Here is a 13757-nt window from a genome sequence, read left to right as displayed (position 1 = left end):
AGAGCCACATCTTGCACATAATTACCCAGGCTCCAAGGGAACAAGTTATTTTGAGAAGCATAGCTCAGGATCAATCAGATGTAAGGCTGTTTGTTGGGAGCCTTAATATGGTTACTTACCAGAAAGTCCTCAAAGGAATTCTCCACGTAGTTTGTGCCAGCCTGGGGGAGGCAGGTGTGACCCCACACAACATTGAGCTAGTGGCTAAGTCAGGCTCCTGGCTTAGAAAATCTTGAAGCTCAGATGACCAGGCACCAATAGCTTTCATGTGGTCCTTTGGGCCTACTAGTTTTTGTTGTTTTTTTTTTCTGCCTTTTAGAGCAAACATAACTTAGACTTTGATTCTAAAGATAATTTGATTTGGTTGGTTTAACATATGCTTCCAGCCCTAAAATAGTTTGGGAAGAATCTTCATATTTCTAGTCTTAACTCTTGAATTTAACAGTTAAAAGATGGGGGGAGGGTTTCATCAGGATCATTTGCTAACCCTCATTTAGGAGAGAGGATGCTCTTTTTTTTTTTTTTTAATAATTAAAATCTTGTTTCAAGAATTTTAAAAGATCCCTTGGAATTAACGTAGAGCTAGATTGAATTGCAGACTAGCTTCGGGAATCCACAGCTCCAAATGTTTGGTGACCTTGTTAGGTTGCTTCAGTCTGATTTGAGGATTAAAGAGAAGTAGAGATAAGTAATTGCAGCTGAAAAATCAGAATTAGGAGACTGAGTATTAAGGACTCCTGCAAATGGTAATCAAATGTAGGAAATTCTCTTAAGCAGGAAGGAAATTAACAGATGGAAATACTTTAGCTTCTTGATAAATGTAAGATCTTTATGAAATAGAAAAAATGCTAAATAATTCAACCCAAATTTAGTATTATTTATGGTGATCAGGATAAGAGGGAACATGAGGACACATACGGAGTTTTAAATGTAGAATTTTATGTGGAAAGGGAACGTATAAGCTTCAACTTAAGACAGACGTTAGTTTCACAGGCCAAGGGAAGCATACTGTAATTTGAGATCAGCATATGAGGGACTTCAGTTCTGTGCATCATTCTTGTGTATTAATCACTCTTTGTCTTCATGGAAGTTGAGTGTGGAAAAAACTCAACTGTTTTTTCTCTTCTCACACCACAACAGTCAACCCAGAAGAATTCTGTGACCAAATGTCTGTGGTCTTCTCCCGCTTTCCACGACCCTGTGCACCAGGCAGGCAATCCGTTCACCAGCTGGGTGTCCTCCAGTGTATTTGATTCTGACTCTGTCGGTTTGGTGATAGCATCAGATCCCACAGGTTGAGGGCTCAGTCCCACAAGGCTGCCCCCCTTCAGACACCATCTCAAGTCCAAGCCTCTAGAATAATGACCAATCAACTTAAAATTGGGGTTGTCATGCCTCTTTGGGTTTGATCAGTTTGCTAGAGCAGCTCACAGAACTCAAGGAAACAGGTACTTATATTTACTGGCTTATGATAAAGGAGATTTAAAAGGATACTGATGAGGAGAAGCATAGGGTGAGGTATGGGGGAAGGGGTGCAGAGCTTTTATGCCCTCCCCAGCAGGTCACCCTCCAGGAACCTCTACCTGTTCAGTTACCTGGAAGCTCTCCAAACTCCATCCTCTTGGGCTTTTGAAGGAGACCTCATTGGATAGGCATAATTGAAGCTTGGACAACCATGGAGGAATGTGACTGGACAAAAAGGCTGTGATCTAATACTAATAGGCTGAGTGGGAAAACCCAGCAAAGCCTGTCTGTTTAGACTCTTCTTAGCCTCTCTGTGCAGCCTTCCTTTCTCTCAGGTTTGTGGCAGGACTCCTTCTGAAATGAGGGTCTTATGACCTACAGTTAGATAAGGTAGGTCAGATCATTTCTTTACGGGCTCCAAGCCAGAAAGGCAAGGGAAAATTGGAGTCCCTCCAGGGAAAGCCTGCTCCTGAGGCCGGAGCCACCCTAGCATGACAGCAAAGACTGTAACTATGAGAGTTATGAGCCAGGAACAATAGATAAAACATATATATATATTTTTTATGGTGTATATATATATAATATACACCATATATATACACACACACCATATATATACACCCGTTTGTATAAATATATATATATCACAGAAGCCAATAAAATTTATATCAGAAAAATGAATATTTTAGCTTATTGGAATGTTGGACTCTTCTTAGAAGAAAGACCCAAAAGGTATTAAAATACAATTCTCAAATAAAAGTAGAGTCATGACTCTCATACAGATATAAAGATGAATATTTAAAGATGTTCTTTAACTCATTAGTGAGAAAACTGGTAAGCCATTACAGCCAGTCCAAAAGAGCATCCAAAGAATAAGACACATTTGTGGAGCGGGAATGAAATGAATGTGTACATGGAGGGGCTCTACTTTCTGTGGGAGGAGGAGGAGTGCTCCTCTGATTTATTTGAATGTCTGTAGACAGAATTATTTTGCATTGCTGTCAGTTATCTGTGACCTATAGATTTGTAGAAAAGCCTAGAAGGGCTGCTTATGGACAATGCACAAGTTTCCCATTGGAGCATAGATTTTTCCCTGTATAAAGCAGCCTTGTCAGGCATTTCACCTTTCCAAATTCCGTAGTTTCCATCCTTTCTGGAAGTTACAGGGGTGATTCCATACATCGGAGAGGTCATTCCTCAAACCAGTATTAGTCGGGGCTAGTTTGGCTTTGTCGAAAACCCTGAAAAGAGTGTTACCTGTTACACAGTCTCAGAGCTTAGTGCCTTTCTTTCTGTGTTTTGAACAGCCCATGGACTAAATGGAAATCAGTCTTGTGAGCCTGGTGGTGGAAGCCTGAAATTTGCGGTGCAGAATTTGATTAAAACCAGAGCTGGATAAGACAGTCTTTTCAAGTGCTGGGAGAACCATCTTTAACCTCTCCACTTAAAGTGTCATCCATTAGCCTGGTTCTATTTTTAGATACCCTCAGCTGTGAGGTTGCCTGTTATTTTTGCAAGGTATTTTCTTTTTCTTTTTTTTTCTTGGCAAGATTATAGAATCTTTCTTAACATTTAAGGATTCTGTAGTTAAGTTTGACATGATAATAACAAATGTTAAAAACCTGGAACTTGAGCAGATACACATTTTTAGCTTCTCAGGTTTCTTTTTATTAAAAAAGAAAAATTGACTTTTATCCTCTTTGATTGATTCCAGAAAGTCTGACAAATGAGATCTTATTCAACCAATAGTTACTGAATGCCACTGTGTTCTAGGCACTGTCCAGAGCACAAAACAAAGATTCCTGCTTCTCTGTGTGTCACTTTCACCAGCATTTCTTAGAATGTTCAAATGGTGGTGGTCACGGTACCTTGGAAAATGCTGGAGTTGTTTGTGAGCTTTCCTACCCTTTAATTTGAGATCATTAGATATACAACGGCATTGGGTAGAAAGAGACTCTGAATCATGCATACAGGCAGAGTTTGTCGGGGAGAATCAACAGAACAAAAGGCTGCCCCTCTGTCTTTCTCTTACCTTGTCTTTGGGTGTATGTCAGTGTCTATATCAGTGTACCTGGAACTCAAGCTATTATTTTACTCACTACTTTTGACGGTAAAAACTGCAATTACTTTTGCACCAACCTAATAAAAGCAGCCTTTTCATACTGTTGAAGTTCCACTTTATTTATAACTGAGATCATCACAGTTTAAACTTGGAAGTATTGAAACTTTAACAGGTACAAGCTCTGTGTGCGCGAATGCAGGTGCACCTGCTGGGTGCTGGGTTTTCTGAGTGATGGCAGAGGTGAATAAGGCAGGATTAGGGACTACCTTGTGTTGAGTTTTTTGATTAGTAATATGTATGCATACAGACATGTAACAGCTTGGGAAACCAGCTGTGGGTCTTCCTTTTGCAGTGGAAAGAAACGGATTTTGCCTTTTTACAAGAGTTAATGATAAGGCTCTTTGGACCTGGTGTATTATGAACCAAATCGTGATTCAAATGTCACCCAATATTTTAATTGTCCCTTAATAATAAGTTTGTTTCAATTACATGGGCAATATTTTTGCCCCCTATAGGTAAAAACGGATGTTCTGAACACTTTCTAACCAGAGGAAATGAAGATATGTTAATGATGCTCTTTGTTCTCCAGCAGGAGTATGAATACTTGTGATGAATCTGGAAAAGATGAAGAATTGGCAGGGTTCTGGATTCTTAGATCACAGACCTTCTTGCACCCCTTTTCTGTCTGTAACAACATGCTATGAATTGTGCTAAGCAACAGCATGATTCTCCTTAGCTGTTGGAGGCGGAATATCTCCTGTGTTCAAGTAGGAATAAATCGTGACTATAGGCTGTCTTTATTTTTCTGAGCAATCTCACCCTACCTGAGTAAGATTTTAGAATGATTTAATTCTCTTTCAGTTTAAACCCCTCAGCACCGCCCAAGTTTCTTGGAATTGCCGTCACTGATTGCTCTTCTTTTGTATTTCTAGTCTCTTTTATATTTCCTAGTCTCTTATAATCCATCATACCTCACAGCAAACTAGTTGAGTTAGATTCATAGTGCATTTCTTTTCTTTTCTTTTTGAGATGGAGTCTCACTCTGTCACCCAGGCTGGAGTGCAGTGGCGCCATCTCGGCTCACTGCAACCTCAGCTTCCTGGGTTCAAGTAGTTCTTCTGCCTCAGCCTCCCGAGTAGCTGGGACTACAGGTGGGAACCACCACACCCGGCTAATTTTTGTATTTTTAGTAGAGACGGGGTGTCACCATGTTAGCCAGGCTGGTCTCAAACTCCTAGACCTCGTGATCCGCCTGCCTCGGCCTCCCAAAGTACTGGGATTACAGGCGTGAGCCACCGCGCCCAGCCATCATAGTGCATTTCTTGGAGGAGGGAACTAGCCGCAGAGAGACGAGCCGACTTGCCCACACTAGACAGTAAGCTGGTCACGAAGCCAGGGTTCAGATTTAAGGGCTGTGTTTTTTAGGGATTGCTGAACTGAGCTGTTGCATACCATGTTATCTAACAGGACCTTGGAGACCAAGCAGAGATTCGTGGGCAGAGAATAAATGGGCTGCTGCGTAGTTAGATGCCTAGTTATATAAGTTATGAGAACATTAAGGCCCCAAATGGACTTCTAGGACATCCTGATAATTGATTGTAGCACAAGCAAAATCCTTGGGATTAACACATTCATTTACATAATCCTTACTTTGATTAAATTTTTAAAATTTCGTGTAGATGGTTGAAAGATGTATCTGAGTACTTGGCAACGTTGAAGATTTGGAGGAATATTTGTGTTAGCGCAGACTTTCTTGATTTTAGTGTAGATGCCAACACTCTCTAAATGTTTTTCAGGACAGTTGAGTGACTGAACATTTAAATGTGAGGTTGCTGCTGGTGATTCTGGGACAGCTCGTTGGTTGAGATGTTACTGCATCCGGTGCGGTTTGTGTGATGTGTGGACCTTTTGGGCCTGGCTGGCCGGCGGATTGAGACGCCCTGTAGTGAAGCGGTTTGTTCTGCTCTGCGCAGATTGCAGGACTTTTTGCCGTCACAGACGGTTAGGCCACCTACTCTTTATGAGGGCAGAGCCTCCTTTCTTAAGGGTAAAGCTGAAATTGCATTTACTTCGGAGAGACGATTTTGACCTTCCTCTTCCACTTCAGTCGGTGATTTTTACAACATATGCAGCTTTCTAGAGCCTCCTTACTTTTCTAATATTTAAAAAGAACCGGGAAACCGATTAGAGGTAATCTTGGCAAATTGGGAATTTGTGAAGTAGAAAAGAGCACTATTAAAGTGATTGCTGTAAATAGAAAAATGAATGGACCGTTTTTTAGAACAGCAGTTTAATAGAGCTGTGGCTTCCAGTGGTTTCCAGTAGTTTCACAGGAGAGGGTGTTCCGAACCATCGTGACACAGGTAGTGTTGGCCGGCCTCTTTCTTCTCCTTGCAGTAATCTTTTGAACTATTTCATAAAGCTGATCATGACAGTGACTGTCCATGTATATATGTATAGCTGAGAAAGCATCAGGATGTGAAGGACAAATAATTGCATGGTTTCAGAGTCAGAAATACAATTCGAGTTCTGAGCCATGACTGCAGGCTGGAACGGACTCGGCCTGTCCTCTGTGCCCCGTCTCGGGGACCACTGCCACTGTGGCTGGGGCTTGATTGTCCTACCCCACAGGATGCAGGTCGTGATGAGTGTTGGGGGAGGCTTGGAATTGACCGAGTAGACCTTTTGATGTCTCAGCTCCCTGAGGAGAGTAAATGATATGCAACTTCAACATAGAACACTCAGCAGCACCCCAGACCGTTTTTCACCTGACAGACAATGCTGTCTTATGATTGGTAGGTTTAAAAGCTACATGTTCTTTAGACTTGCTGACCCCTGAGTTTTCTGCTGTGCCTGGATATCCCAGTCCTCAGCAGATTCTCGTTCATTTCATTCAGAAAACTCTACATCTGGGATGAGTTTCCATTTTAGGAAATGGGATCTGAAATGATTATTTTGTGTAATTGTTATTAAAGAAAAAGGTGATTAAAGAAGTATAAAGGAAATGGATAGATATGTTGCCAAAACTTTTGTTTGGAGAAAATGGAATGATGAAGATTGAACACGTAGTTTTACAGAAGCCAGCCCAGGCTTAGAACCGTATTGCTAAAAGAATTAATAATTCACTGAAAAGTGAAATGAACTGATATTCAGGGAACCATGTCAGACTCATGATTGATTTTTCAGGTCCCCGTCTGTGTACCTAGGTAATAATCTCTTCTAGGTAAAATTGTGCACATGTATCGTCAAAGAGGATGATATAAACAGTCACATTTTTCACTCATTTTGATTAAAAGACTTTTCCTGCCTTTACCCTAGAGAATGTAGGTTGATGTGACTGTAGGCTTCGTCAACTTAAAAAGAAATCAAATACAAATGCATAGCGATTGAATAACACTGGTTTGTCTCAACAATTCAGTAAGGACATGCACATTTTCTTTTTGCCGTTAAGCACATTGTGCTGATTGCCCTGTTATATAATTTAGCTTTGAGAAAGGCAGTACTCTTGTAGTTCCCATGGATTACGGACTTTGCTAGCAAGTCCTCCAAGAAAGATGCAATAGCGTCTTCCGCCAGTGAATGGGAGTGACAATTGTAGCTAGCAAATGCTCCCGGAAAACCCCTTCAACTGATATTTACTCAACCACCATGTTTTGGAGGTTGAGGAACATCCTCTGGGTCTCCAGATCAGGGGCTCCCAACCTCCGGACTGTGGACTGGCACTGGTTCGTGACCTGTTAGGAACCGGGCTGCACAGCAGGAGTTGAGCAACGGATGAGCAAGTGAGCAGAAGCTTCATCGGTATTTACAGCTGTTCCCCATGGCCCACATTACCACCTGAGCTCTGCCTCCTGTCAGATCAGCGGCGGCATCAGATTCTCATAGGAGTGCAAACCCTACTGTGAACAGTGCGTGCCAGAAATCTAGGTTGTGCACTCCTTATGAGAATGGAATGCCTGATGATCGGAGGTGGAACAGTTTCAGCCTGAAACCATCCCCCTTCCCTACCCCAACATCCGTGGAAAAATTGTCTTCCACGAAACTGGTCCCTGGTGCCAAAAAAGGTTGGGGACCGCTGTTCTAGATCATGTTCAGGAATATAATGGAGGCAGAGACTGCTGATCATTTGAGAATCCTTCAGTCCTTACACATGAAAGCATCCGTACGACTCCAAGGCACAGGAACACGGTGTACAGGAGAGTTTCCATGTGCATCCAGGGAGGGCCTGTATAGCCAGTGGAGAGCATCTGCACCCACAGACTGCCCACCCTGGCCAGGGACTCACTGGTTACAATTCTTTGTGTTTAGGAAAGAGATCCTAATATTTGTTCCAGCTGTCTAAGGAATATACATAGTGAGACTGTCTTCCACCGCATTTCCATCTATAGAACACTGTTGAACATTGTTTCCCTTAGCTTTGTCTTAACTTCTGTGGTGGGTGGTAAGGACTAGAAACATGTCTTTTTATTTTTTTGAGACAGAGGCTCGCTCTGTTGCCTAAGCTGGAGTGCAGTGGCACCATCTTGGCTCACTGCAACCTCTGCCTCCCGGGTTCAAGAGATTCTTGCCTCAGTCTCCTGAGTAGCTGAGATTACAGGCATGCACCACCATGCCAGGCTAAGTTTTTATATTTTTAGTAGAGATGAGGTTTCACCATGTTGGTCAGGCTGGTCTTGAACAACTGACCTCAAGTGATCCACCCTGCCTCGGCCTCCCAAAATGCTGGAATTACAGGTGTGAGCCTCTGTGCCCGGCCAGGACTAGAAACATCTGTCTTGTCTTTCTGGGGATAGATGGTTTTATGGTTTCCCATCTCGGTCTTCTTTTTTGTGGCTCTAAAACTTTTTATGTGCCTACTTTTGGGATGCTGGAAGTGTTTATATTTATGGCTAGGTGCAGAGAAACAGGGAATAAGCTGTTGGTTCAGGAGGGAGGTAGAGGAGGGTTTGAGTTGAAAACAGGAGAGGAGGTTGGAGGAATCTGCATGTGCCAGGGCAGCTTCTGGATTGAGCTACAAGTTGGGGAGACACTGGCTTCTTTCCTCCATGGTCTGTGTCTGATTGAATAAAGCACCATTTCCCTTAAGAAAGGACATACGGCTTGGTAATCTTTTTTAAACCGAGGAGCCTGCCTCCAGAATGGTGTGGAGCCACTTTCATTCCCACTTGAGTTCTCCGAAGTTTAGTTTTCAAGAACCCTAAAGATGCATGTTGCAATACAAACAACAAGAAAGTTCACACAGAAGTCTTCGGGTCAAATGTGTGGGGTTTTGTTGCTACTGTTGTTTTTATCTTCTCCATGATTAACAGACTTTTCACAGAAACAGGGGTGATAGGCGGTTCATAGGAACAGTCTCCCTAGGCATTGGTAATTAAAACAGGAAATAGAATACAAATTCAACATTCTAATAAAGCTTAAAATTCCTTTTCAGAGGCACTGGCCTCTTTTTAAGCTATTACCACAGAACAGCTGGAGTCTTTTTTCTGCATTTAAGTTACTCACCACCTTTCTTGGCTCTTATGAGAAGATAGGGAAACTTCATTAGGCTTAACTCAACTAAATAAATGGACCTTCTCTGGATTTGTACAAGTGGATAATTACCTATGGCAAATTACCTTCATTGTATGTATAGCTATAAAAAGGTAGTATCACCTCGGGAGGCTGAGGTGGGGGATCGCTGAGCCCAGGAGTTCAAAGCTGCAGTGATCTGTGATTGCACCACTGCACTCCAGCCTGGGTGACAGAGCGAGACCTTCTTATCTCTTTACAGAAACAAACAAACAAACAATCAAACAAACAAAGCAGGTAGTTTCAAACGACTTCCTGCGGTGTGGGGTCAGGAAGCTTGGGATTTTGTGAGCAGCTTTTAGGGATATATCCAGAAGTGCTTCTGATACCTGTATTATGAAGACACTTAAATAACAGACAAGGTATGATGACGTGCACCAGCAATATTTGCCCACTTTTAAGTAGAATTTAAATTTTTAAAACTTTATAAATGTTTATATCATTATATGTTCTCTCCATCAGTTGCTTTTTTTTTTTTAACAACCTACTATTCTTTTGTGCCTTTCCCAAAAACTCTGGTATATGAGTAGTCTTAATATTATCAGTTTTAAAAATTGTTTTAAAGTAATTGTACTTGCTGAAGATAGGGCCTGGGGTGTATTTTACTGTAATAACTTAATTGTCTGGAAACAACCCAAATGTTCATTCATAGGGAGCTAGTTACATAAAATATGGTTTATACACTACAGTGGAATACTATACAGCCATAAAAACAAATAACTTATACTGATATGGAATGATCTCTGGGTTATATATATTGTTTGTTTGCTTGTTTTTGTTTTTTTTTTTTTTCCTTTGAGATGGAGCTTCACTCTTGTTTCCCTGGCTGGAGTGCAATGGTGTGATCTCGGCTCACTGCAACCTCCACCTCCCGGGTTCAAGCAGTTCTTCTGCCTCAACCTCCCAAGTAGCTGAGATTACAGGTGTGCGACACCATGTCCAGCTAATTTTGTATTTTTAGGAGAGACAGGGTTTCACCATGTTGGTCAGGCCGGTCTCGCAGTCCTGATCTCAAGTGATCCACCCACTTTGGCCTCCCAAAGTGCTGGGATTACAGGCGTGAGCCATTGTGCCAAGCAAAGTATAGAACAATGTATATCCTATGGTGTGTGTTAAAGGGACCAAAGGAAAAACAAGACATGTATGTCTGTGTGTTTATGTAAACACAGATACCACTGAAGGAATATACAAGAGACTGATAGCTCCATTCTTTATGGGGTAGGGCATTGGGTAGCCAGGGAACAAAGGTGAGAGAATGGATTTTTTTTTGAAAACCATTTGTACCACTTGACTTTTGAACCAAGGAAATGTATTACTCACTCAAAAAGTAAATACATAAAATTAATATGTTAAAAAATAAGTAATGAATTTTTATCATAATCTTACCTTCAAAAAACAAAACTTAATTATCTATAGTGTTGTCCAATAGAATTTTCTGTGATGATAGGAATGTTGTATATTTGCACCATCCAATACTACTAGCCACATGTGGCTTCTGATCACTTAAAAGATGACTTGTGCAACTGAGGAGCTAATTTTTAAATTTGATTTTCATTAGTCTAAGTTTAAGTGGCTACTTGTGGCTAGGAGCTACCACATTGATTGGGTATAGATCTAATGTACATGACTTAAGACCGGGCGTGGTGGCTCACGCCTGTAATCCCAGCACTTTGAGAGGCCAAGGCAGGCGGATCACCTGAAGTCAGGAGTTCAAGACCAGTCTGGCCAACATGGCAAAACCCCATCTCTACTAAAAATACAAAAATTAGCTAGGTGTGGTGGCAGACACCTGTATTCCTAGCTACTAGGGTGGTTGAGGCAGGAGAATCACTTGAACCTGGGAGGCAGAGGTTGCAGTGAGCCAAGATCACGCCACTGTACTCCAGCCTGGGAGATAAGCAAGACTCCATCTCAATAAATAAATAAATAAAAATAGAGTGTATGGCTTAGAGTATCTTTTCTGTTTAGATCTGACTAAAACTTAGAAAGAATTGTTAGTTTAGGCTCTCAGGGTAAAATTTATTACTGTAAATCCAAAAAATCCTTTTTTTTTTTTTTTTTTTTTTTTTTTTTTGTCCTTGAATTAAATGCTGTCACCTCCTTCTTGAAAGGAGGGACTATTAGTCAGATTTGAAAATCCTCTTTATTACCCAGGAAAATCATTTTTATGGACACTTGGTCTTTCTGTATCTGGCTTGGAAGCAGTCTGTTTTTGATAGGTTGACTTTTTCATCTTGAACACAAACCCTGTTTGTGTGTCCCCTACTCCCCAGTTTGATGTGCCAGGCACTTTGTTCTCAAGCCCAGCAGCTGTTGTGGGACGAGGGGACAGTTTGCATGCTTAGCCAGCAGCTGCCAGAAACATTTCTAATCTGGTTTTGGCAGGAAATAGGGCACAAGTGGAAGCCAAGTTAAAAGAAGCTGGAAAAATAAACAGAATGACTTTGGATGTCACTTCATATGTGGTCCATTTTCAGCTGAAGATTTGCCCCAGTAATTTGCTAATATGACTGGACTGTGATCCCTTCCAAAGGCAGGGTTGAATATAGTCACCTTTGAGATCCAGGATCTAGTCCAGTGCTTGGAACATGCTTGTAGGAGGTTATTGTTATTATTTTTTCAATGATTGACTACACTGCAAATTTGTTTAATTGGTTTAATTAGTAGCTTAAAACTGTTGTTCACCCAAGATAAACTAGTTGTAGGCTATTATTGGTTATGGGTTCCTTCTCTCTTCTTTCTGCTACACAATATCACCCACTGTCTCCTCTAAAGCAAGACATTTTGAACATTTTTTTTTTTTTTTTTTTTTGAGACAGAGTTTCACTCTGTCACCCAGGCTGGAGTGCAGTGGTATGATCTTGGCTCACTGCAGCCTCAGCCTCCTGAGTAGCTGGGACTATAGGCACATGCTACCACACCCAGCTAATTTTTGTATTTTTAGTAGAGACGGGGTTTTACCATGTTGGCCAGGTTGGTCTCAAACTCCTGACCTCAACTGATCTGCCTGCCTCAGCCTCCCAAAGTGCTGGGATTACAGGTGTGAGTCACCACGCCTGGCCTTTGAACTTTCTGTAAACATTATTTAGACTGGGCACGGTGGCTCATGCCTGTAATCCCAGCACTTTGGGAGGCTGAGGCAAGAGGATTGCTTGAGTCTAGGAGTTTGAGACCAGCCTGGGCAACATAGCAAGACCTCATCTCTAAAAAAAAAAAAATTAGCTGGGTGTAGTGGTGCATGCCTATAGTCCCAGCTACTTAGGGGACTGAGGCAGGAGGATCAATTGAGCCTGGGAGGTCGAGGCTGCAGTGAGCCGTGATCATACCATTATACTCCAAACTGGGTGACAGAGCTGGATGACCCTGTCTCCAAAACAAAACACTGTTATTCATCTATTCTGCTGCAAGCAAGCGTATTTTGCATTTGTGAGCAAAAAATAAGCACATCTTAATTTAATCTATCTTTTCTACAAAGTAAAAGGTTTTCAAAAGGTGAAGATACAGGTATAAATGTGGTGTCTTTTTAAATGGAAGGCAAAAATTCTTCAGGTTGGAATATCCATTAAGAGACTTTTTGTCTCTAAAGTGGAAAATTTACTAAAATCGTTCTTTTGGGTTTCCAGTTCTTTCCATCAAATTCTCCATCCTCTAGAAGCCCAAGCAGCCCCAGCCTTGTAGATTCCCAAGAACGCGTAAGGTGTGAAGTGTTGTCTGTGAGGAAGGGATCTGAAATCCGATGGGCTTGTGCTAAATCGTGTTTGGTTTTCTTTGCAGACCTTCACTGCCTGGTGTAACTCCCACTTAAGGAAAGCCGGCACCCAAATTGAGAACATTGAAGAAGACTTCAGGAATGGCCTTAAGCTCATGCTGCTTTTGGAAGTCATCTCAGGTTGGTGTTATATATCCCAATCCTATGCTTTCATGTGTTATCAGTAGGTAAGCAACTATTTAGAGATGATTACATCAGAAGTTCACTTTGAACTTGGCGGGGCAAGAACATGGTATTATTGCCAAAGAAAACCTTTCCAAAGAACAATCTGCCTGGAGTTATTTTTGTGTTCTAAAAAAGGAGTGAATTCTCTTTAAAAATGACTTATTAAAATAATGTTTATACCACCAAGCTTGAAACAAAATAAGAGAAGAAAAAATGACTTCACATGACTCCCTCCATGCTGCCCTCTCTACTCTTCGTCCAGCTAGAGCATATTCCAGAAATCATCTTGTATCCAAAAATCTCCATGTTGTAGATGTTGGCAGAACTCTGAACATATAAGCTAAAATCCCAGGGGGGCTTTGATTTGTCCTGAATTTCAGTTGGGCGATTTAGACTTTGGACTAGAGAATGGATCACCTTTGGAGAAGTGTGACTGGGAAGGATTATGGCAGATCTGCCCTGATCCATATATCTTCATAATCAGGTGTCGAACGAACCCTGGCAGCCACCTCTGTGATTTTAACTAGGCCATCCTGACTTCCTCTAACAGTTAGCCAGCAACTCTGAATACTCCAGGGACTCTAACCAGCTTCTCTTTTTACTCATTTGTAAGTTGGATCATGGGCCAAACCAGACTCTCCCTGCAGATCTGAAAAGCATATGTCCTTCATAGTATGGCTGCCTGCTGGTCCACTTGATCCTGAAAACCTTTTGGTTACCGTTCCCTCA

General features: G+C 41.6%; 1 protein-coding gene across 2 annotated transcripts in view; it reads left to right on the top strand.

Annotated features, from left to right (window-relative positions):
• Nucleotides 1-13757, top strand: part of ACTN2 (actinin alpha 2) — a 74849-nt gene that overhangs the window by 17048 nt on the left and 44044 nt on the right. For both annotated transcript variants that reach the window (XM_001097795.5, XM_015127016.3), the window contains exon 2: nucleotides 12869-12983. In XM_001097795.5, coding sequence (XP_001097795.1) covers nucleotides 12869-12983 — 115 coding nt within the window. The remainder of the gene's footprint in view (nucleotides 1-12868; nucleotides 12984-13757) is intronic.

Source organism: Macaca mulatta, chromosome 1 (genome assembly GCF_049350105.2).
Source record: "Macaca mulatta isolate MMU2019108-1 chromosome 1, T2T-MMU8v2.0, whole genome shotgun sequence".
Classification (NCBI taxonomy): Eukaryota; Metazoa; Chordata; class Mammalia; order Primates; family Cercopithecidae; genus Macaca; species Macaca mulatta.
Note: the sequence above shows the minus strand (reverse complement) of the source record. Positions and strands in the feature narration are given on the sequence as shown.